Source organism: Brassica oleracea, chromosome C5 (assembly GCF_000695525.1).
Source record: "Brassica oleracea var. oleracea cultivar TO1000 chromosome C5, BOL, whole genome shotgun sequence".
NCBI lineage: Eukaryota > Viridiplantae > Streptophyta > Magnoliopsida > Brassicales > Brassicaceae > Brassica > Brassica oleracea.
The window spans coordinates 6,282,398-6,307,421 of record NC_027752.1 but is presented as its reverse complement, the minus strand read 5'-3'; the positions used below and the strand labels follow the sequence as shown (position 1 = coordinate 6,307,421).

General features: G+C 32.0%; 5 protein-coding genes across 5 annotated transcripts; 1 reads left to right on the top strand and 4 right to left on the bottom strand.

The window, feature by feature from the left end:
* Window positions 1-1,022: 1,022 nt before the first annotated feature.
* Window positions 1,023-2,752, top strand: LOC106343828 (2-oxoglutarate-dependent dioxygenase DAO-like). The gene is made up of 3 exons (XM_013783154.1): window positions 1,023-1,496; window positions 1,933-2,254; window positions 2,348-2,752. Exons 1-3 carry the CDS (start codon window positions 1,153-1,155, stop codon window positions 2,591-2,593), a joined length of 912 nt encoding a protein of 303 aa, XP_013638608.1. The 5' UTR covers window positions 1,023-1,152; the 3' UTR covers window positions 2,594-2,752.
* A 760-nt stretch (window positions 2,753-3,512) lies between these two features.
* On the bottom strand, window positions 3,513-5,369 carry LOC106293614 (probable fucosyltransferase 8). Its single transcript, XM_013729288.1, has 2 exons — window positions 5,128-5,369; window positions 3,513-5,057 (listed from the first exon to the last, which is right to left on the bottom strand). Exons 1-2 carry the CDS (start codon window positions 5,321-5,323, stop codon window positions 3,604-3,606), a joined length of 1,650 nt encoding a protein of 549 aa, XP_013584742.1. The 5' UTR covers window positions 5,324-5,369; the 3' UTR covers window positions 3,513-3,603.
* A 4,809-nt stretch (window positions 5,370-10,178) lies between these two features.
* Window positions 10,179-12,005, bottom strand: LOC106343876 (probable fucosyltransferase 8). The gene is made up of 2 exons (XM_013783218.1): window positions 11,802-12,005; window positions 10,179-11,730 (listed from the first exon to the last, which is right to left on the bottom strand). Exons 1-2 carry the CDS (start codon window positions 11,908-11,910, stop codon window positions 10,313-10,315), a joined length of 1,527 nt encoding a protein of 508 aa, XP_013638672.1. The 5' UTR covers window positions 11,911-12,005; the 3' UTR covers window positions 10,179-10,312.
* A 3,114-nt stretch (window positions 12,006-15,119) lies between these two features.
* Window positions 15,120-17,717, bottom strand: LOC106293838 (fucosyltransferase 6-like). The gene is made up of 3 exons (XM_013729475.1): window positions 17,642-17,717; window positions 16,692-16,863; window positions 15,120-16,606 (listed from the first exon to the last, which is right to left on the bottom strand). Exons 2-3 carry the CDS (start codon window positions 16,825-16,827, stop codon window positions 15,156-15,158), a joined length of 1,587 nt encoding a protein of 528 aa, XP_013584929.1. The 5' UTR covers window positions 16,828-16,863; window positions 17,642-17,717; the 3' UTR covers window positions 15,120-15,155.
* A 619-nt stretch (window positions 17,718-18,336) lies between these two features.
* Window positions 18,337-20,121, bottom strand: LOC106293353 (probable fucosyltransferase 7). Its single transcript, XM_013729020.1, has 2 exons — window positions 19,937-20,121; window positions 18,337-19,859 (listed from the first exon to the last, which is right to left on the bottom strand). Exons 1-2 carry the CDS (start codon window positions 20,106-20,108, stop codon window positions 18,400-18,402), a joined length of 1,632 nt encoding a protein of 543 aa, XP_013584474.1. The 5' UTR covers window positions 20,109-20,121; the 3' UTR covers window positions 18,337-18,399.
* Window positions 20,122-25,024: the final 4,903 nt, after the last annotated feature.

The following is a 25,024-nucleotide window of genomic DNA, read 5'->3' as shown; positions in this document are numbered from 1 at the left end:
CAACAACGAGGACGTGGATGCTAGCTGAACACCCGCGGTTAGACAAGCCTGTCACCTATGAAAAAACTAATAAAGCTTAGGATCACTTTGAAGTTGCATAACGAAGAAGCTCTCAAGCTTATATAACTCACGAAGGACTGAAATGACCTAACGACAGTATGTTGTTAGGATTTCTCAAAGAATGTAAAACAAAGATGTGTCTTTGTCTCAGCATATGTCTCTTCGATTTTTATAATATATATGTATGAATAATATTGCATTTGAATTCTTTGTGGACACGATACTTATCCTGGCTGTCTCCCTTACAGGCTCGTTTTCGAACTCTCTGCTCCCATGGTTTACTCTAATAAAGAAAATGGAGAGATTTCATTTTTCCATTCCATATTTGGAACGAAAAAGTGAAATCCCTCTATTTTCTACTCTACAATCGAGTAATTTTATTATAGACTAAACCATTTGAGCAAAACTTACTTTATAATAGAATTATTTTATTTTTGTAAAAATTATAAAATAAAAAATAGGTATGGGTTGGAAATGCTCAACGATGGGTTATTATCTGTCCAAGCCACGTGAACCACGTTCTTCTTTTTTTTGGACACTTCATCATTTAGTTGCGATCATAGAGTTTCATAAACATTTTTCCTGTGATTTGCTGAAAGTCCGATCACGAATCCAACTACCTCATTGATTAGATTCAATCAGAGCCATGCTTACCTTATCATCATTTTCTAGGCATTGCCCCCCCCCCCCCCCCCTAAATGTCGAAAACACTTTTCTGTATATAATTTGAATTTATATATAAAAAATTCAGTTGTAACCAAATTTAATGTTTGCCATTAATTTTCATAAGATTACTTTTTTCTTAAATATAATGTCAAATTTAAAATAGAAAACAATCTATTTTCTAGTTCATATTAAAAAATTTAATATTATTGTTTCATATAAAATAAATTATTTTTGCCTCATGCCCTTCCTAGCCTTCACACAGTACTGGATTCAATGTCACCGTTCATACACTTTTTAATTCATACACCGTACATCATTAGTTACGTCATTCTCTTAGAGGATGGTCTTCTATATAAGTTTGTGCAATGGCTTGTCCTGAAGACAACGAAAACAAAACCTATCCTATAGTTACTGAGAGAAAACATAATGGCTGATCTCAATGAAGTCATTCCGACAATAGACTTGAAAGGGGTTCCGGATGAGAAGCTGAACCAGCAGATACGTGAGGCGAGTGAGAGATGGGGATGTTTCAAGGTGATGAACCATGGAGTTTCTTCCTCTTTGCTGTCTGAGATGAAGAAGACTGTTACAGATCTCCATGAACGTCCACACGAGGTGAAAATACGAAACACTGATGTGATACTAGCAAGTGGTTACAAGCCTAGAAGTGACTTAAATCCTCTTTATGAATCATTCGGTCTTTTTGACGTCGCCTCTCCACAAGCGATCAACACTTTTTGTGACAAACTTGAGGCCTCTGCTGAACAAAGGTTCGTTTGCTTTTCACTCTTATATGACTGTCGTTTAGAACATTTCTAGTACATCTTCTCTATACTTATCTATATAATAAATGGAATCTACTTCAAACCATTTTTTTACAAAAATAGTAATCTCTATTTTCTCTATATTTAAATAGCAAATAATATTTCTCTATATTCCATTTTAAATATAAAATATATTAATACACAATAATATATGTTAGAGATCTCTATTATAAAATTCTTTGTCTATATATATAATATGAGATGGTCTTACATCTGTTCTTTGTTTTTATTCTTTTTGCCTCCAAGGATTCTTGTTATGTGTACCTAATCTGCTTTTCGGTTCAATGGTTTTGTTAAATAAATATCCGGTTTATGATGGATCATTGATCCTATATGTCTTGACGGTTCTCGGATTTTTGTTTTCTTTTTTTTTTGGTTGTAGAGAGATCATGGTGAAGTATGGCAAAGTTATGGATGGTCTTGCAAAAGATTTAACAAGGTTGTTAGCAAAGAGTTATGAATTAGCGGATCCCGATATATGTAAAGAATGGCCGAGCCAGTTTCGGATTAGCAAATATCATTTCAATCCTGAAACAGTTGGTAAAAATGGTTTGATAATACACACGGATCCTGGATTTTTAACAATTGTTCACGGTGATGACAATGTTGGTGGACTTGAGGCCATGGACCATTCTTCAGGAACCTATTACCCCATAAACACGTCACCAAACACACTTACTGTCAACCTTGGTGACATGGCCAAGGTAAGAAAAAAAAAATCATCACTAATAATAATGTTTTGACTTTAAACCACAAAACTCGGTTTTAGTTGTTGGTTTTTGAAACTTTCTTAATAGATATGGAGCAATGGGAGGCTGTGCAATGTGAAGCATAGAGTGCAATGCAAAGAAGCAAAAATGAGGATTACCATCTCCACCTTCCTATTAATACCAATGGATGAAGTTGTTAAACCTCCAAGTGAATTTGTGGATCTTGAACATCCACGTCTATACAAGCCTATCAGCGATGGAGAACTAAGGAAGATTAGGCTAAGTAACAACATGCATGACGGCGAATCTTTCCAGTTTATAACCCTCAAATAATTATAAGACCTTTATACAATAAGGCGGTTTGTCATACAAATCCAAATCTATATGGGTGCTGTCATACAAATCCAAATCATGAAGATGTTTTGTTTTCCCCTAATAAGAGTTTTTTTTTGCCAAATTGTTTTCCCCTAATAAGAGTTACAAATAAAGATCGATGAATCTCTTATGATTATTATTGTATAATGATATAATGATTGTACGAGATATCTTTTTAAAAAATTGGAAGCAATATTCTGAGTCTGCATCTTTTCTTTTAAATGTGAGTCTGTCAAATTTCAGAACGTTGTCACGTGTCAAGCATAAACATAGACAATCGCAAAATATAAGATTTTAATTACAATTATTTATACTAATTTTTTCGAGCTATAAAAATTTGGATATGCTTTTCAAAATTACATGTTTGTCTTTATGGTTTCCATATTGGCTCATGTTATAAAGTACAAAGTTATTTTTTATAGTACCCTACTTTATATTCTAGAAACTTGGCAATTAATCATCCCGTGTAGTAGTTGAGTACTGTAATTGTATTGAGGAACATAATCAAATCTAATCCATAATTGAAAGGCTGAATTATAAAGATAAGTATTAATTTTTCCACGTGCTAGTCACGTGCTCATCTTCTCCAGATTACCGAGTTTCCTAACTACAACTCGCGAGTTGACTCATCGGTACCATCAGCTAATTCGTTTCTCTGACGAGCATCGACTAGAGACGATCGATCGTAACCGCATCGGCGATATTTACCGGAGAATTCTCCGAGCTCAGATAGATTTCAAAAGGTTAAGTGTAAAGTTTTAGCTTTTACACTTTAGTTAATGGAAGAAAGGAAACTACATATATATTGCGAGCTTAAGCCTGGATTACAAAGGAGACATTAACCAGGAATTGAAATTTGACGGTGATGTAAATATAACATGTAGCCATAGTCTTAGTTGCTCATCAAAGATTTTCTATAAAGATGGAGAGGTAGTACAAGTTAAAAAAAAAACACTCTCAAAGATTCTCTATAACTCTTGTGGGTGATCAAATAGCTTAATCCCAGAAACCCGATCTTCACAACGCCTCACGAAAGGCGAAGCTATTTTCAAGGCATCAGTTCCTCCTGTGTCGGCTTCACAACCATACAACGGAGGAGAATGGAAACAGGGCTCCATCGACGTGGCACGACCGCATGGTGGATCAGGAACCGTGTAGTTCTCTGGCTTGTACAGTATCCACGGCTTCATCCCTCCTAGACCCTGAGCAACGTATCCAAACGTAGACCACGCGCTGGTGACAATGTTATCAGTCAAGCTAAGTAGATACATCTCCGCGAGGGCCTTTTGGTTGTGAAGCTTCTTGTTTCTTTGCTGGTGCATTTCTTGGCTTGCTTGATAAACTCCGATGATCACGTCTCCTGTGGAACTCACGCGCTCCCAGTACACTCTCTTCAGGTTATTAGAATACTCTGGGTTCAGAGACGTGACTAGAACTGCTCTAAGTTTCGATATATTGACTTGCGGTGGTTCTTCTTCTTGTGCTTCGGGTAATAGTTTCTCTCTTTGTGTACATGATACAACCTGGTCGAGTACGAGCTGGAGAAACCCTGCGCGATGGAAAACCCGTATCTGAATCCCGAGCCTCTCGTCTGCTCTTGACAAGTAAGCATTGTAGAATCTGTTGACCAAACCCCAAACTTGGTTGGTTGGGTGAATAAGATACCGACCTAAATGGTGGAAGACGGTGTCTTTCTTTGGGAACAGCTTGGTTAGCTCAGACTGGAAGCTAGGGAGTAACCATAGAGACGGGACGAAGTAGTTGTCTGATTTAACGATCAGCCAAGGGACTTCCCGGATCAGCGATTGATCTCCTTGGCAGAAAAACATCTGGTCGTACTCCCCGTAGTTGTGAACAAGGTGGAGGTAAAGATATGATGTTTGGAAACTTTTTATTGAGGAGTTACTAATCAAACGATGATGCTTCAACATGTTACCGAAAGAACGTGGTGACCGCCAGTTAAACCTGTCTATCTGATTTGCCAATGGAAACCCAAGAGGGAGTAACCAGGAAGCATCCGGAAACGGCTCGCAGAAGAGATCGTTTATATCGTTCCGTTGGTCAACGAGGATGACTCTGTCCGTCAAGAGAGCATAGAGAAAGACGGAGACCAGAGAAAGTATTCTGTTTCCAAGCCCAGACAGTGGTACCCACACAATGTATTGGCATTGCTCACCAGAGCCGTCTGAAAGTTTGTGGAGGTTCTCTGTTGCCCTCTTGTAAGATTCTGTGCCTGGAGCGCAGCGCTTGTGAAGCTTCTCGTAGCTTCTAAGCTTCGAGATGAGGTCTAGAGAAGGCTTGTACGGTGAAGGTTTGCGATATAACGAAGACTGGTATCTACTCAGACAAGATTTTTGATCAAATGCTTTAGCAAGAAGCCCTCCTTGCAGTGTATCCCTTGAATTTTCAGGATTTTTTGAACCTATTACAAGAAAATGAAAGACAGAGGTCAAAAAGCAAATGAGCAGAGATGGATGAATGATCGATCATACCGGTGGTAGTAGTAACATTAGCTGGATCAAGATCCCATGGATGGCGACTGAAGATGTTAGAAAATGCAAGTAGAAGCATGGAGCAGACTACAAAGCAAGTGATGCATGTTCTGGTGGACTTCATTCTTGTAAAGAGGTGATGCTTTCTCTGTTTTTGCTTACTCTTGTTTTTTCTTTTCTTTTGGTCTGTATGCATGTGTATATATTTTGGTTTCAGTTATATTAGTTGAAAGCCAAGGACATGGACTCACGCTCTGACCTGAAACTAGCTTTTTTTCTTGTATTTTTAAAGGAGATGATAAAAATTTATGGGTTACAATAAAGTTCTGTCTTTGTAGTGACGAGTTTGGAGAAAGAGGGCCATCAACAGGTGAAGTGAAACATCCTGAAAAGTATTGTTTTGGTTTTATCTTCTTTCCATGTTTAAACTAGCAAACTAATACTCTTAGAAGCACTGCGATACTGAAATCTTACCTTTGCCAAACCTAATAATAACTTACTAGACGATAACCTGTGCACATGCGCGAGATGAGTTTTTTATATGACATATTCTTGGGTTCATCCTCTATGGTAAATCTCTAGGTTCACCAACCAATAAGATTGTGTTATTTTATATTCGATATCTTTTATAAAAAAAACAAAATATTGTAAAGTTATATTATGTTTTTAAAATAAAAAGATAAAAATAAATAAATAAAACATAGTAGTAATTACAAAAAAAAAAATTTTAACATCGTCAAGAAAAAACTAAACCTAAATCCTAATCCCTAAACCCTAAATTTTAAAACCTAAACCCTTGGGTAAATCCTAAACCCTTGGATAAATCCTAAACTCTAAATCAAAAACACTAAACACTAAAACACTCAAGGGTTTAGGGTTTAGGTTTAGGGTTTTAGTGTTTAGTGTTTTTGATTTAGAGTTTATGATTTATCCAAGGGTTTAGAGTTTATCCAAGAGTTTAGGGTTTTGAATTTAGGGTTTAGGGATTAGATTTGGGGTTTAGTGTTTTGCTAAGGATTTTAAAAACATAATATAACTTGACAATATTTTGTTTCATTTTCTAAAAGATACCGAATTTGAAATAATGAAATCTTATTGGTTGGTTAACCTAGAGGTGTAGGAGGTGAACCCAAGAATAACTCTTTTTATATTAATGTTTGTTCATTAAATGATTTTAACATTTTGCAACACTACAATCTTTATCGATTGTAAAATGACGAATACAAATATTGGTGTCTTAAATGTATCATGTTGTTGAAGTGTTAACGTATTACAGCTCATTTTAATTATTTTTAAGACTTTATATGCACAAAAAAAATGAGAAAATGGTTTTTTTATAGCAAAAAAAATGATAACTATGTCCCTTTAGACTAATCTAAGATACTTTATGTCCCATTAGACTAACTATTTTCAAAATAACAATAATGCCTTTAAAATTGTAATTTTTAAATATAATAAATAATGAGTTCGATCAAGCGGGATCGATCGATCCGAAATTACAAGGTTGAACGGATCGATCGGTCCTGATCATTATGCAAAACAAAAAAAAAACGCGGAGCATATACTGATCAACATGGTCCATTTCACTCGATCGGCAAAACTCGATTTCATACAGATCGACCGATCTCGAATTATAGACCGATCGATCATGTGCCCAGGTAAGTATTCCAAATCAATTTCCTGGTTTTCTTCGGTTATATCTGGTTTGATTCCCACTTGATTTGAACCGACCAAACACGATTTCAACTCTTTAAACTTGATTTCTTTGGGATGAAACCGATAATTTCTCATCTCCTTCACAAACAAAGGAGGAGAAAATCAAAGTCTCAAGTTCATAAACCCTAACTTACTCAATTTCACACTGATTTGGTAGAAATAATGTGAAATTTTTGTGAACAATCAATGGAATATAGAAGACGGCGTGAGAAGAAGGTTACCACGTTTTTTTTTGTTTTTTTTTAAATTTTTTTTTTTCAAAATATGAAAGTGAATATTTCCAAATATTTTGTTTCCATATTTTTAGGAACTGATTTCTTATCCGTAGAATACATCTAATTTGTAGAAATCGGTTTCTTCAGGTTTTTAGAATTATAGTAATGTGTAGATTTTGATTTCTAAAGATTTTATATCGGTAGGTTAAGCGCGGAATGTGTATTCTAAATATTTTTAGAATACTCTTATTTACGTAGATCACGTATTCTAAACATTGTAGATTCAATGAAAAAAGTGGATTTCGTTTTCTACTTTCTAGAATGTCATTTCTACTTTATTTAGAACAGAATCTGAATATTATGATTTAAACATTTTTAGAACTAGAAAAAATACCACTAAGTTCATATAGGTATTTTATCAATAGTTACTATTTTTTCAATTTTTTTTTTATTTGTAAAATTATTTATTAAATATATTTTCAAAAATATTAAAGGGTATTATAGACAAAAATGACACAAAATAGATATTAGTCTAAAATGACATAGTTATCATTTTTTTTTGCTCTAAAAAAACAATTTTCCCAAAAAAAATAAGTTTTGTGACTCACACAAATCACTAAAACCAGATATGCAACATAGATTGTAAAATGATGAAAAAGGATTAGGTTTTCTACTCTCGATTTGTTTACTATTGACTCTCTATAAGTGATTTTATTTTCTATGTTTATAAAATTGTACTTTCATTCTCGTTTTTGTTTCACTGACATGAGTTTTGTTTCTTTTTTTAACTTCTTCTGTGAATTCGATGAATTACATAAGTTTCAATTTAAAAACATGGACATCTGTAAAAATTAGTTCCACTTCAGATATATATATCTAAGAATCAATTTTTTGAAAAAAAAATCATCACCAAACTCTATTCACATGTTAATGTTAAAATCTAATATATTAAGCTGTTATGGAATATAAGTGCAGACTCGAAATATAAATGTTTGTCTAGTATATATTCACTAGTTCGGTCTAAAAATCATCCAACTCTAGAACAACAAAACAAATTACTTATTTATTAACCTACGCTTTTGAGGTTTAGTTACTTAAGAGTATACCGATAAAAAAATATATAATACTTTACCATTCTAGTATATGTAAACTATGTATAAAGTAAGAACTGTTTGATTTATTAAATGATAAACCAGAAAACTTATAATAAATAATTCAAATCTCTCATTCTTACGATTATAATAGCTAGATATGGTATTATGGAGAAACAAATATTAGACGAATGATCAAATATTTCATTCTTCAAGCAAACTCAAAAGGAAGTGATTGGAATCTTGATATTTCATTAAAAACTTTTTAGGAGTAAAAATCAAAACTAAAATATTTATTCTGAATGAAATAATATATATATATATATATATATATATAGTGCTTTCAATATTAAAAATCACTTTGATTTGAAGAAGTGTATTTCTCGGGTTGTCAGAATCAAATAACATATTAGAAACCACATATTTAAAAAATAATTGGTATACATAAAAATATATAAATTAGAGTAAGCACATAAATCAAAACGAATATCTTTTGTTTATTTACAATCATGTTTTTAGTAAATAAATCAAAACAATCATTTTATTTACTTTATATGATATATAATTAAACTTTAGTGATATTTCCATAGATATATAGTATATTTTAATATAAATATTTATTATTGACACTTCCTACTCATATGATTTTATTAACATTTGTATATTTGTTGTAACAAAAATTTAAACCGTTATTCACAAAACTTTTAATGTGAGATTTATCAATACAAATTTCAAAATTAAAATATTAAGATCTCAATAATTTTTCAATGTAAATTTTGAAATTAACATATTTATATATTTTACACAGTATATAATTTAGTTTAAATGATATTAATATATATATATATATATATATATATATATAATATGAATATCTTTTAATGAGACTTCATATTCATCCGATTTATGATCATTTCTATCTTGCTTGAACAAAAAACAATAAACCATTGATCACAAAATTTTCAAAGTGAGACTTTTACCTTTTTAGTGATTTATGGTTGTTTTAAAAAAATTAAAATATAATATACAAGAAAAAATCTAATTTTTTTATTATATGTATAATGTGATTGTTTTTTTAATAATATAAATTAAACAAAAAAAGAGAGAGGATACAAAAATTATTATCAAATATGTATTATTCATAATCATTAATTGTCATATATATGTTAACATATTATGTAATTTCATAGCTTTTATTTAAGAAAAAAATTGAAAATATTCTTTTGTACACTACTAATCAATTTGGTATTTAGATAAATAAATCATATAACATATATTTGTATGGACCAACTAATTTTTCTAAAGATTTTAACATGTTGTAATGTTCAATGCAGAGCCGGCTGAGGAGGGGAGACAAGCGGTGCGACCGCCCCGGGCCCAAGTCTGTGTCCCCCCGTATATTAATAGCTAAGGGGCCTAATTTTTTTTTAAAAAAGTATATATTTTTATATACAAAATTATAAATATAATAAATAAAATTGAAAAGGGTCCAAAAATATTTGATATGCATATAGTTTTATTTTCATCACAAAATATACAAAATATTACTGAATAAATTTTAAAAAATTTTTATACATTATCTGAATATAAATTTTAGAGGGTAAAATTTTTTTTTGCCCTAGGGTCCATAACAATGTTAAGCCGGTCCTGCTTCCATAATTAATAGATAGGGGATATCTTTTTCATATGTACAAAACGCAAACAATCAAAACTTGGGGTTTTGTAATCACTGCTATATGTTATTTACTACACACAGTGTCCTCATAAACTAACTAGTCGAAAGTGTGACCATCATAAAATGTAACATCTCTAGCGTTTTGTGGACAAATCAGAATTGAATGAGCGTCATTAGAGCGACGGTCCACAAACTTTAGTTATCAGAGTATTTTATTACAGAGATGTGACAAGAACAGCCTAACTTTCTGACTTTCTGATATATTGACCTTGGATACTTCTTGTGAGACTACATGACGTAATAGTTTCTCTCATAGTGTACACCACGATAATTAGTTCTTATACGCTAAGATCATGAAAATGAATTACTCTGTTTCAGCTTCTTATAAGAAGACAAACCTCACAATGACTGTTAACAATCTTTGGTGATTATTTTTTTTTATTTTAGGCAAAAATGATGAACTTTGTAAGAATATGAGAGCTTACGAATCAAAACACATCTGCGGAATCAACTAGCTTAAGCCCCATGGTCCACTCCTCACAACGCCTAACAAAACGGGTGCTATTCACTGTCTTAGCTTGACAACCATTGATTGGAGGAGGTCTATGGAAACATGGCTCCATCGACACGGATTTAACGTACGGTGGGTCGGGAGTTGTGTGGTTCGTTGGCCTGTAGAGTATCCATGCTTTTAATCCTCCAAGACTTTGAGCAACGTATCCGAACGTAGACAGGCCGCTTGTGACAAGGTTATCAGTTAGGCTTAATAGGTACATCTCAGCGAGTGCCTTTTGGTCGTGTAGCTTCTCGTCTGTCTGCTGAAACATTTCTTGGCTAGGTTGGTAAACTTGTACCATGTCTCCTGTCGAGCTCGGGCTTTCCCAGTACATTGTCCTTAGCTTCTCCGAGTACTCCGGGTAAAGTGACGTGACAAGAACAGCTTTGAGTTTCGGGCTTGTTGATTTATTAGTGACTTGTGATTCAAGTGTAGTCAGCTCAGGTAATAGTTTCTCTCTTTGCGTGCATGATAGGATCTGGTTCATGACATGCTCCAAGTATCCGGCGGGGTTGCTAAAAACTCGTACTTGAACACCGAGTGTCTCGTCTGCTCTTGATAAGTAGGCATTGTAGAACCTAGTGATCAAACCCCAAACTTGGTTTGTCGGGTGGAGAAGATAGCGACCTAAATGGTGGAAGACGGTGTCTTTCCTTGGGAACAGCTTGATGAGTTCGGTTTGGAAGCTAGGGATCAACCAGAGAGATGGAACAAAGTATTGGTTTGAGTTGGAGACCAACCAAGGGACTTGTCTGATGAGATTTTGATCTCTTTCACAGAAGAACATCTTATCATGATCCTCATAATCGTGAATAAGATATAGATAGAGGTAGGAGGGGATGGTTCCTGTGTTTATGGCATCAGTCTTCAGCATTGTTCCGTAACAACGTGAACTATCTAACTGACCCATCAAAGGAAAATCAACAGGGAGTAACCAGGAAGTACCAGGAAAAGGCTCACAGAAGAGATATTTCATGTCTGTGCGTTGGTCAACGAGAAGGACTCTCTCTGTCAAGAGAGCATACAGGAATGTAGAAACTAGAGATACTATTCTGTTTCCAAGCCCGTGAACAGCGACCCACACAATGTATCTGCATTCACCAACAGATCTACTGTCGTCACCAAGCTGTTCTGCTGCCCTCTTGTAGGCTTCTGTGCCTGGACCGCAACGCTTGTGAAGCATCTCATAGCTTCTAAGCTTGGAGACAAGATATTGAGAAGGCTCGTACGGTGATGGCTTGCGGTACAATGAAGACTGGTACCTACTCAAGCACGAACCTTCATCAAACTCTTCACTAAGCAGTCCTCCTAACAGTTTATCCTCCCTTGGTTTCCCTGAATCCTTTGGAACTAACAGGAAAATAGAACATAGTCAATGGAGCATTCTTGATTAACAAAACCAAAAAGGTGAATGATTTTACCGTTGATGGTAATAGCGTCAAGAAGCTGGTCGTTGGAGATGATGAATAATGATAGTAACATGAGTGACCAAAGTAGTAAGCAAGTGACAAATAATGTCCTTAGTTTCATCTTGAAAACCCAGAAGCTCAGAAAATTTTCCTTGAGATTTTAAGTAGTAGTTTCAGTTATTATTAAGCGCTATTCAAAGGGTTCAAGCGTGACTTAAAAACAGTAGTTCTGATTATGGTAGAAGGTTCTTGTACTTCTTTTATAAATGTGATGATAAATGTGTGGTTGAAGGTGATGGTGACGCTTCTTGTCTTTTTTGTTGGTACAGTATCTATCCTTCCCATGCCTTTTTAATGATTGAAGGGACCTCCTGCTACTTCCTCCTCTAAACTTGAACCACAAGTCTCTTATCTCCCATTGATAATTAAGTAAAGCATTGTAGATTTTGATTATACCAAACCTTAGACTTGCCTATTAGGCAGGAGGAATCCTCATCAATATTATGAATCCCCAGTATATTAATTGAGAATATTATGAATTTCCTATATATTAATTGAAAATCATTTAAAAAGTTTTAACATATATTTTGTACTAACTACAAAAGAGATTTGATGATATGTCATTTAATTAGAATGTCAATTTAGTTTACGTGACAACATAAGAATCAATTGAATAATTTGTAGGTCCAAAATCTAATTGCTGAGGAACATTATATCAACCCAAAATATAAGTAGTGTGTATTCTTTCCTTAAATGAAAGCTACGGTGTACATAATATGATTAACATATATATATCGAAATTAATGATTATGAATAATAGAGATTTGAAAACAATTTTTGTATCCTTCTTCATTTTTGTTTAATTTTATATTATTAAAAGAATTTAAACAATCATATTAACCATATATTAAAAATATTAATATTTTTTCTTATATGCTATATTTTGATTTTTTTAAACGATTTTAAATTACATAAATGTTAAGAATCCCTTTGATTTTTTTGATTAGTGGCTTAATTTTGTTTTGTTAAAACAAGATACAATGATCATAAAATCGTATTAATATGAATTTTTATTTAATAGATATTCATATTCAATAATATATATGTCTATTTTAATATTGTGTAAATTAAACTATGTACCATTTAAAAATACATAAATTCGTGAATTTTAAAATTTGCATTGAAAGAGTATTGAGACCTTAATATTTTAATTTTGATCGAAAATTTTGGGATTAATGTTTAAATTTTTTGTTACATCAAGTATACAAATGTTAATAAAACCATATGAGTAGGAAGTCTCAATAATAAATATTTATATTAAAATATACTATATATTTATGTCAATATCATTGAAGTATAATTATATACCATATAAAATAAATAAAATGGTTATTTTGATTTATTTACCATAAATATATTGTAAATAAACAAGAGGTATTATGTTGATTTATGTGATTACTTTAATTTCCTATATATTAATTGAGAAAAAATTCATCATGTGTAAGATTTTATTAATTGATATTTTTCGAAAATCTTACAAGAAATCGATACAACTAAGATTTATTTAGAAGTTATTGAAATCACCTAGAGAAAACATGGATTGCACAACAAATTTGTTTTCCTAACCCTAACCCCCCTATCTATTCGTCACAACACCAACAAAGAATATTTAGAAGTGTCGATTGACAATCTGAAATGGTGTTTTTTTTTTAAATTCAACCCATGGTTTTTCTTAAATTGGCTTAAAACAGTTTTTAATGATTAACTAAATGAGTCACATATATAGTAAAATGTGTTTTGGTTTAAAAATTATTGCATACCCAAAATCAATATGAACCATCATCATTTTCGTTTAAAATTTTGTCACAATAAAAAATATAGAGTTGGGCAAAAAATCTGAATTTAAAAAACCGAACCAAAACCGATCCAAAAAATAGTACTGAACTTTAACCAAAATTGGTTATATATCCAAATGGGTTCAAAATTTTGGTATCTACAGAACCGGAACCGAACCTAATCCGAAACAAAATATTTTGGGTATCCGAACCAAAATATTTTGGGTATCCGAGTATATCCAAACCAGATTTATATAGTTAAATATATTAATTATTTTTATATTTAATATCTAAAAAATATTCAAAATATATAAAATGTTTTTAAGTTGTCCAAAATACTTGGAAATATATACAAATAGTTATAAGTACATGTTTAAAATAGCTAAACGATACTTAAAATATCTATTGATTTCCTATCCAAATATTTAAGCTAAACCAATTTTTATGTTAAATTTAAGTATTTTGGCATACATTATTCAAATTTATATGTTATATATTATTTTTATTTTTAGATTTTGAAAAATTTAAAGTATATATAAACTTTAATTTTTGAAAAAAAATTAAATAGGTTAAACGAACCCAAACTCAAACCCGAACCAAGCCCGCAAAGATCTGAACTGAACCAAACCCGCAAGGATCCGAACCGAACCAAACCAAAAGGTACTCGAATGCCCGCCTCTAATCAAATGTAAAAAAAGTTATTGATGACAAAATGTATATTATTTATAATATTTAAGTACAATATGTTTTTTAAAAATACACCCCGCAGAGAGCGCATGTTATCATCTAGTTTTTTTAGTAAAACGAATGGAAGAACCAAATCTCAAATGAACAAACAATCAAAAAAACTTTTGTGACAACTAAATTATTTAATATTTGAACTTTTGAATTTTTTTTCCAGATTTTATTAAAAATTTCTTGTTTTTCCTATTTTTATCGATTTTTATTAAAAAAAAATTTAATTTTATTATATTTTGTTGAATTTATAAATTTATTTTTATTCTTTTTAGTATTTTTGAATTTTTGAATTTTATTTTATTTTTCCTGATTTTTTAATGAATTACTATCAATTTTTAGAATTTATATTGAATTTTTATATAATTTTATTTGCTTTTTTAGTTAAAATATTTTTTTAAAGAAATTTAAAAAGTAAACCGCCACGTCACCGGTTTTACCTGCTAATGAACAGTAACCGGTCATAATTTTGACGTGTGCAACAAATAAATTAGTTTTGATATTTAATATGTTATTGAAACAAGTTTCAGTGTTTAAAGGGTTAGAAGCTGAACTCCAAGTTTTAAAGTACTAACTTTTGCCGACTTCATGATTTTTTAAGCGATTTTCCCAAATTATTTATACGCCTTAACATATTATTAATACAGAGGAAACACTTGTAAACTCTAAACTGTAAGATCTTCTCTTAAGCACATGAAACATTACTATAGAGGAAGATCAAAAGAAAAATAAACTTGATCCTGTGTTTCATTAACCCGATAGTCCGATAAAATCAACTAAGATAAAACAAGAACTATTACAACTCATCAAATAGCTTAATCCCATCATGCTCACGATCCTCACACTCCCTTACAAAAGGAACAACCTTCCCCGAGTATGTTCCCCAATCAGCATCACATCCATGAGAAGGAGGAGTAAGGTGACAAGGGTCAATAGACGTGGACCGAATACACGGAGGATCAGGAGCTTTGAAATCCTTTGGCTGATAGAGTAACCATGGCTTTAACCCTCCAAGACTATGAGCAACATACCCGAACGTGGACCTTGCGCTCGTGACAATGTTATCCGTTAAACTCAGAAGATACATCTCCGCGAGGGCCTTTTGGTCGTGAATCTTCGTGTCCGTTTGTTGAACTCTTTCCCCACTTGGCTGATAAACTTCGATGATCTCTCCTGTCGAACTAGGTCGCTCCCAAAACATGCTTTTTAAGCGGTCAGCGTACTCTGGATACAGAGATGTGACGAGAACAGCCTTGAGTTTCTGGTTTGTCGATGCGTTGACTTTTGACTCTTCTTGTGTAACGACTTGAGGTAACAGTTTCTCTCTTTGCGTGCAAGACAAGATTTGATCCATGACGTGTTGGAAATAGCCTGCGTTATCATCGAAAACACGTATTTGAATCCCGAGTCTCTCGTCTGCTCTGGCTAAGTGAGCTTTGTAATACCTAGTGACCATACCCCAAACTTGATTCGTCGGGTGAAAAAGATACCTAGCCAAGTGATGAAACACTGCTTCTTTCTGCGGGAACAGCTTCATCAGTTCTGGTCGGAACGTTGGACTAAACCACAGAGATGGAACGAAGTAGACGTTGGTTTTGATAACCAACCAAGGGACTTTATCGATCATAGTTTGGTCCTTTGGGCAGAAGAACATCTTATCTTCATCCCTTGAATCATGTAATATATCAAGATATATATGCCGAGGGGTTGAGTTTGCGCTGATGGCATGATTATTCAACATTGTTCCGTAACAATGAGAGTCTCCTCTGCCGTAGCCATCAAATTGCTTCACTAATGGGAAGTCGTTAGGGAGTAACCATGAAGTACCTGGAAACGGCTCGCAGAAGAGATCGCTAATGTCTTTGCTTTGATCAACGAGAACGACTCTCTCTGTCAAGAGCGCGTAGAGGAAGACAGAGGCAAGAGTTAGTATTCTGTTTCCAAGACCGTAGACCGCAACCCACACAGCGTATTTGCATTCACCGACAGACTTGTTTGCGTAATTATCATCATCATGACCAAGATTCTTTGTTGCTTCCTTGTAAGCTTCTGTGCCTGGACCGCAGCGCTTGTGAAGCTTCTCATAGCTTCTTAGCTTAGAGACAAGGTATTCAGAAGGCTTGTATGGAGATGGCTTGCGGTACAAGGAAGACTGATAATACCTACTCACACAGGAAGGTTCATCGAAGTCAGCTGTTAAAAGCCCTCCTATCAGTTTATCATGGGGTGTTTTGGATTCACTTGAACCTAGTAATCACAAGAAAATGAAAATATTAAAGTAAAAAAATACCTAAAAGATTAATGATTTTATTTTGTTTTGTTGTTAATTTACCGTTGATTGTTGCAGCAAGAAGTTGGTCGTTGCTTGTTGCATCAAGAAGTTGGTCGCTGAAGCTGTGTGGGAATGATAGTAAGATTACAGACCCAATGAGTAAGCCACCAAAGATGACTGTCATCAGAATCTTCATCTTTAAACCCAAAGCCCTGAAAACATCTCCGGAAATCTGAAACATGTGATACGTGATTACTTTAGTCTAATCTAGCGTGTATGGTTATACTTTTTTTAATTGTGATCCATTTTTAGTGGATGGAACTTGATATTTATAAATAAAGAGTTTGAATATTCCAATGTGTCAGTGTTAGGTTGTGTCTATAAACGAGCTCCGTACGTGACTCTACATTTGTTAACGTATAAAAAGTCGTAATTTTTGGATTTATCGATTATCAAGCTGTATGTTAGATTTTAATTAACGTAAGAAATGGCAAGTGAGAGACTTGTTTTGAATTATCAACAAACGATTTTATGTTCAAAACTTGGACTCTATACAATAACATCACATTTGATGTATTATCTATAGTTTACAGGCCGAACACGAGCTTCCTAGAACGGCCTAACTCGAGCTTCCAATTCAACTAAAGATACAGTAATTGTCTTGAATGCTTTTACCATATGACAACTTGTATATCAAAAGGACAACTTTGATAATTTCTTAGAAAACTTTGTTCAACTAATTTCACATTAAATTTAAAGTCACGTTAGAATTTTTAGAGGCATAGATGAATGATAGAAAATTAAAATTGATGTGGATTTAGATCTTGAGCAGGCTCCTCCATTACAGTCTATCAATATTGATATAATCTTGATATAACATTTGTATCAATTGATTTGTTTTATTCGTGTTTTGATATATACATAATTACACATGTTGAGACGTGAGCTTAAATATGAACAGGAAACAAATAAAAAGTGATAAACACTATATAAACTCATAACTTATGTACCTTTTTCCATTGATCTGGTTTTGGTTGAATTGATCTTTGATAATACGTTTGTTCCTCATCGTCTGAATCAAGTGGTTGCTTGGTATCCATATTGTTAATCAGTCAACAAACAAACGGTAATTTCTTTTATTTATTAATTCAAAACACATAGAACTTAAGAAATGTTCATGAAGACCATAAACCAAAAACAGGGATTTATTTTTCAAGAAAAAGGGCTTCTTGGTTTTAAACATTCGCATCTATATAAAATCAGTAAATACACGCTTTGAATTTGTATTAATTAGATATCAATCTGCTAATTACTATATGAAATAAGGTAGTATTAAAAACAGTAAAGGTAATATTGACTTTTTTCTACGAAAAGTTTGACGGATTATTTCCATATTTGTAACGGATTAAATACTAATAAGTATATACAAAGCTTAACGGATTAAATTCAAATTTTAAGATAAAACTTTAATTTAATTTAGTGATATTTATTGACAATTTAATAGGTAAGATAATATTTGACGCCTGTCAAAAGAAAACAAAAAAAGAAGGTAATATCGACAATTCGATTTCATACTTGACTACTTACTAAAGAACTTTTTTTTTTTTTTGCAAAATGCTTAGTAAAGAAATTGATTCATTGAATCAAATTATATTTTTTTAAGACATCTGTACTCTATACAAATATATATTTTTCTTTACATACAATAAAAATTCATTTAAGTTTCTCTGTTTTCAGTGGAATAACATCTTTTTTTTTGTAACACCATCTATAACTCATCTTTAGTATCATCAAATAGTTTAAGCCCATCATGCCAAAGATCCTCGCAATGTCTCACAAAAGGCACGACTTTGGCCGAGTTAGTTCTCTTCTTAGCTCCACATCCATGAGTGGGAGGAGTAAGGAAACAAGGCTCCATGGATACAGCACGAACACATGGTGGATCAGGAGTTTTACCTCTCGTTGGTTGATAGAGTAACCATGGCTTTAACCCTCCAAGACTATGAGCAACATATCCAAACGTAGACCTTGCGCTTGTGACAGTGTTATCAGTTAAACTCAAAAGATACATCTCGGCGAGCGCCTTTTGGTCGTGAAGCTTCTTGTCTGTTTGCTGAAACCTTTCTCCACTTGGCTGATAGACTTCTATTATGTCTCCTGTCGAAGTTGGCCGTTCCCAATACATATTCTTGAGGTTATTAGAGTACTCTGGATAGAGAGATGTGACAAGAACAGCTTTAAGTTTCTTGCTTCTTGATGTATTGGTGACTTGTGATTCATGTGTAGCTAGTCCAGGCAACAGTTTCTCCCTTTGTGTACATGCTACAATCTGGTTCATGACGTGCTGCAAATAACCAGCGCGTCTGCTGAAAACCCTTACTTGTATCCCAAGTGTTTCGTCTGCCCTTGATAAATAAGCATCGTAGGATCTTGTGACCATACCCCAAACTTGATTCGTCGGGTGAAAAAGATATCGAGCCAGGTGGTAGAAGACGGTTTCTTTCTGCGGGAATAGCTTCATTAGTTCCGTCTGGAAAGTTGGATTAAACCATAGAGATGGAACAAAGTAGACATTGGCTTTGACAATCAACCAAGGGACTTTGTTCATCATAGTTTGATCCTTTTGGCAGAAGAACATCTTGTCTTCATCTCTTGAATCATGTAGGATGTGAAGATACAGATGCGGCGGGATTGAAGTGGAGTTAATTGTTTGATTCTTCAACATTGTTCCGTAACAACGAGAGTATCCTTTGTCGTAGCCATCGATCTGATTCATCAATGGAAATTCATTAGGGAGTAACCATGAAGTACCTGGAAACGGCTCGCAGAAGAGATCACTTATGTCTTTGCTTTGATCAACAAGGACAACTCTCTCTGTCAAGAGCGCGTAGAGGAAGACTGAGGCAAGAGTTAGTATTCTGTTTCCAAGACCGTAAACCGCGACCCACACAATGTATTTGCATTCACCAACGGACTTGTTTGCATAATTCTCATCATCATGACCAAGATTCTTTGTTGCTTGCTTGTAAGCTTCTGTGTCTGGACCGCAACGCTGGTGAAGCTTCTCATAGCTTCTAAGCTTAGAGACAAGATATTGAGAAGGCTTGTAAGGAGATGGCTTGCGATACAAGGAAGACTGATACCTACTTAAGCAAGAATCTTCATCGAAATCAGCAGTTAAAAGACCTTCTAACAGTTTATCCCTAGGTTTGTCGGAATCATTTGAACCTATAACAAAAATAAAATACTAAGTCCAAAGGATGATTAATTCTGAATATGAAAATCCAAAAGAGAACTGATCATACCGTTGACTATAGCGCCAAGAAGGTGGTGTTTGAAGACGTTTGAGAAAGATACTAACATCACCGACCAAAGTACTAAGCAAGTGCCGACTGTTAACAAAAGCTTCATCTTCATACTCAAATCCCACAAAAACTTAATTGGAGACTTGAAATAGTTGATGATATACACTGACATGTTGTTGTATCAATTATTGTTAGGACTTAGGAGTTATAAAGAGTTTAGAACTCTTATTGTGACCAAGTCAATCTAAAACTTGTGTGTTTATAAATATTATAAATTTGTTATGCTGTGAAATTGGACAAACTCTGAAAGCGACTCCAATATTATTCTAATGATTATTTCATATATTTGTTACAAGAAAACAAATTGATGTAGGTGACGATATTCCGTGTATATGGAACAATCAAATTATTAAATTAACGAAAAATTGACAAATAAGAAGTTTTGTTTAATCAACAAAATATTCTGATGTCAAGATCTCAACAATATATTTATTATTTGTCATTCAGTTTTTTTCTTAATTGTCTTGTGGACAAATCACATTCAGTTTTAGTGTTTTATTCCAAGGTAAAGTTTCATGTTGTTTTGCCCAAAAAAGTTTCAGGTTGTTATTAAATTCCGGGTGTTGAGATGTTTGTCATATGAGTATATAAGGTCAATGATTTGTACTTTATTTAGACATAAATAGTGATACAAGTTTATGAAAACCTGGTATTTTGGTTTACCTGCTAACTAAGTTAGTTTACTTAGCCAAGCGACTCCCAAACCGTCAAAATGAGAAAACAAATGGACAACATAATTCTAGAAAAAAATTGCAACTACCATCCAATAAAATTGAGAAAACAAAGAGAAACTTGTTGATCTTTGTGAGACTTGTTGTATGATAGCACCATATAAACTTAGGCCTGAAATTGAGTATTTATAAATCAATTAACAACTAAAAACACTTCAATATTCTAGGATATATTTATGTTTAGTGTGAAATCAAGTTTTATATCTCTTATATTAATCCAAAGAGTTTATTTTGCACCCCCATAAAAAAGGTTCAAATACAGTATATGTAACTCGCTACATATATTTTTTGTTTTGTCACGACTCGCTACCTAATTTTATGGAAGTCGTCTCCAAATGTATGGAAGCCACTGCAACACTGAACAAATGCATGGATGTCCATTCCTATTATTACCAGCCGATTCTCCCGCCGGAGAGAGCTGCTGAAGAAGGATCTTGTGAATTTAAATTTGTGTAGAGTTTGTGAATTTTAAGAGTTGATAGATTTAAAAGTTACGTGGATTGTGAAAATTTATACATTAACTTATGAAATTTGATCATTTTTTTTTTGGATCAGTATAAATTTTCATGAATTTGTATTACCTATTTTCTATTATTTTTTTTGTAAAGTAAATATATAATTTATTTATTATCTAAATCATATAGCATTATTATTTATTTTTTCTTTCAAATGAAAAAGAAAATAATAGTGATACATACCAAAATTGGACAATTTTTTTTAAATAGTCATTTCAAAGTTTTTGTCACAAAAAAGCTTTCAAAGAAAAAAATGATCAAAAATATTTTATGAAAAAGGCAAAAGACGATTTTACCCCTTGTTTTATAGTTTTGGACATATAATTAAGGTGCAATAGATATTTGGTAAGAATAATTATTTTGTTTTTTAGTTTCTTATCACATGGATTTTGAAAATCACAAGGTTACATATGATATTTTGAAAGTTGAGTCTTATGAGTAAAAATAGGTCTGGGCATAAAATTCAAAACCCGAAATCCGAACCGAACCCGAACCGAAAAACCCCACCCGTTATCCGATCCGAAATGTAAAAAAATACCCGATCGGATCTTGTAGGGTGGTACACAAAATATCCGAACCCGAACGAGTAACCCGAAAAATCCAAAATTAATAGTCAATATAACTATTTTGAAATATATATAAGTATTTCAATTATTCAATTCAATATTTGTGGTAATATGACATAAAATAATAAGTATTAAAATTTTAATAAATTCTTTAAGTACACAATTAGTTATAAATACGTATTTTATAATTTGCTCATTGAAATAAAAAGTCTACTCTCTATAAGGTAATACATATTGTTTACAAATGATGTATGTTTTCATGCTTGATTTAACATTTTATTGTTATTTTATCAATTTTATGTGTGATAGATTAATTTTTATTTAATTTAGATGTTTTTCTTTATGTTTTGCTTCAAAAATTTTGTTTTTTACTTCGGTTATATCCGAACCGAACCGATATAACCCGAATCCGTACGATATATGATTACTTTATGGGTTTTAGGACGCAGTATAATTTTGAACCAAACCGGAAGTGTTATTATCCGAATCCGACCCGTACTAATAAAATTTTAGTATGGGACCTAGGAGCGTAAACCCGAAAATCCGAAAACCCGAAAAATCCAATCCGAACGCCAACGGGTACCCAAACACCCAGGCCTAAGTAAAAATCCTTGTTCTAAAAATCGGCCGCCTAGCCGTCTAGGCGCTACGCATCACTCTTCCGCCCCGATTTATGCCAAATCGGTTAAAAAAATTGGATATCCGATTTTCTCCGCCTAGACCGCCTAACCGCCTAGGCGGCCACCTAATCTATTTTTTCTATTTTTTTAATAATATTTTTATTTATTTATTTGATTTAAAATTTTATAAATATCATTTATATTCATAATTTTGATGAAAATTACACTATATTAAGTTTATATATTCTATTTGTGTGTTTTATACAGTCTTAAACATGAAAATGTATTAATGTTATACACAATTAAAGATTAACATGTTTTATAACATAATAAACAATCTAAAAATTTCGCCATGCATAATTTCTTATTAATCCCAGATTTTCTCTTTAGGCGCTAGGCCCAACCCGACCGCCCGACTAACGCCTAGCGCGTTCCCAAACAGGGGTAAAAATGAATAGAATTCATCTTCCAATAACACTAGATTTTGTTAGAATTAGATAATTAGTAATAACTAAAATTTTTGAATAACAAGAGATTTGAATGGATTTTGAAAATTCTTAAACCAATAACAATGGAATCTCAAAATTTTCAAAATTCATGAGAATTCACTTACCAATAATTTCGACTTATTCAAGAAAATGCCTTTTTTTTTTTTTGAAAATGAATGTTTTACTCATTCATCCTCATCTTCCTCATTTAGTTACAACATTGTCATTGTCATCAAAACACCAACCACCATGAACAAACAATTTCAAACTCTAAATGCACCTAAAATCAACATATATATCTTCATGTCCTCATTTTTACACACATAAATCATTTTCCTTTCACTTTTATCTCTTATTGCATCCACAAATCTTAACTTTTTTTAAATTTCAAAAACTATAAGCTTATTAGAGTTACTTAGGTCCATGATTCATGGTAAAAAGAGAGAGAGAGAGTAATTTCCATTAAGAAGTTATGTGTGCTTGTAAAAGCTAAACATGACTTTCACTGGATCTAAAAATAAATTAGTGAGTAAACATAAAAAAAATGAAAAATGGATTTAAAGTTTGATATTTTTATGTTCAAAGAGATTAGGGAGAGATTGGAGAGCTTTAGAGTGAGAAACCTTACATTTTTCTTGCATCCATTTAAGAAGAAGAAATAAAATGTGTAAATTTTCTTGATATACGAAACGAAAACTCTAATTAGGTTAAATATTTCCAAGAAGTCTTTTAGACCCTAAAATAAAATAACTAACTAAATTGCAATAATCTCTTCATTAACCTTACAATCAACTTCTAAAATGTTCAATATACACAAAACTAAACACATATAAGTCAAATTTAATTTTTTTGTAAGTTAAGATTTCAAATTTGAACTCTAAAAATACCAACAAAACTATAACATATGTTACCAAACACTAAACCAAAGACTATCATAACTAAATCTATATCCACTCATCTATGTTAACAATAATTCAATTTTAGTAACATTAAATTTACATCATTTAGAAATATTTATATTTACATGATTTAGATTTTTTTCCCTATCAAAATATATTTTCTAAATTACTTTTAAGATCTAATACAAGATAATATCAATTTGTGAATTTAAATTTGTGTAGATTTTATGAATTTTAAGAGTTGGTAGATTTTAAAATTTATGTGGATTGTGAAAATTTATATACATTGACTTATAAAATTAGAGCATAATTCTTTTGGATCAGTATAGATTTTCATGAATTTGTATTACCTATTTCTATCATTTTTTTGTAAAGTAAATATATAATTTATTTATTTTCTAAATCATATAGCTTTATTATTTATTTTTTCTTTCAAATGAAAAAGAAAATAATAGTGATACATACCAAAATTGGAAAAATTTTCTTAAATAGCCATTTCAAAGTTTTTGTCATAAAAAGAGCCTTCAAAGAGAAAAGTGATCAAAAATATTTTATGAAAAAGACGAAAGTCGATTTTACCCCTTGCTTTATATATATAAAAGTAATAAAATAATAAAAATTAAGAATAAATAATTTTCTTTTATAATTTTGAATTGTATGTTTTCAAATTTGAACTTTTTAATATTTTTTTTAATTTTGGATTTTTTTTTTTCAAAATATTTTCTAAACTCCGGTTTGTTCGTGTAATCCATGATTCTGGCTCTCAAATTATTTTAAAAAATTAAACTTTTTTGAAACCATTTTAAATTTTCATTTTAAAATTATTAATATTTATAAATGTAATTATTAATATATATATTCAAAATGATAATTATTCATAAAAATAATTATATATTCTAAAATGTAAAAGTATATAAATGTAATGGATTATAGTTTTGGACATATAATTAAGGTGCAATAGATATTTGGTAAGAATAATTATTTGTTTTCTAGTTTTTTTATCACATGGATTTTGAAAATCACAAGATTACATATGATATTTTTTGAAAGTTGAGTCTTATGAGTAAAAATGAATAGAATTCATTTTCCAATAACACTAGATTTTGTTGGAATTAGATAATCAATAATAACTAAACTTTTTGAATAACAAGAGATTTGAATGGATTTTGAAAATTCTTAAACCAATAACAATGGATTCTACTAAAATTT

Excerpts from the sequence above, each read along its gene's own strand:
- LOC106293614 (XM_013729288.1), bottom strand. The coding sequence starts at position 5,323 with ATGCATACAGACCAAAAGAAAAGAAAAAACAAGAGTAAGCAAAAACAG. Across the intron at positions 5,058-5,127 it reads TAATGTTACTACTACCACCG|GTTCAAAAAATCCTGAAAAT; the intron begins GTATGATCGATC and ends TTCTTGTAATAG.
- LOC106293353 (XM_013729020.1), bottom strand. The coding sequence starts at position 20,108 with ATGTCAGTGTATATCATCAACTATTTCAAGTCTCCAATTAAGTTTTTG. Across the intron at positions 19,860-19,936 it reads TCTTGGCGCTATAGTCAACG|GTTCAAATGATTCCGACAAA; the intron begins GTATGATCAGTT and ends TTTTTGTTATAG.
- LOC106343828 (XM_013783154.1), top strand. The coding sequence starts at position 1,153 with ATGGCTGATCTCAATGAAGTCATTCCGACAATAGACTTGAAAGGGGTT. Across the intron at positions 1,497-1,932 it reads GAGGCCTCTGCTGAACAAAG|AGAGATCATGGTGAAGTATG; the intron begins GTTCGTTTGCTT and ends TTTTGGTTGTAG. Across the intron at positions 2,255-2,347 it reads ACCTTGGTGACATGGCCAAG|ATATGGAGCAATGGGAGGCT; the intron begins GTAAGAAAAAAA and ends CTTTCTTAATAG.
- LOC106343876 (XM_013783218.1), bottom strand. The coding sequence starts at position 11,910 with ATGAAACTAAGGACATTATTTGTCACTTGCTTACTACTTTGGTCACTC. Across the intron at positions 11,731-11,801 it reads TGACGCTATTACCATCAACG|TTCCAAAGGATTCAGGGAAA; the intron begins GTAAAATCATTC and ends TTTTCCTGTTAG.
- LOC106293838 (XM_013729475.1), bottom strand. The coding sequence starts at position 16,827 with ATGAAGATTCTGATGACAGTCATCTTTGGTGGCTTACTCATTGGGTCT. Across the intron at positions 16,607-16,691 it reads TCTTGCTGCAACAATCAACG|GTTCAAGTGAATCCAAAACA; the intron begins GTAAATTAACAA and ends TGTGATTACTAG.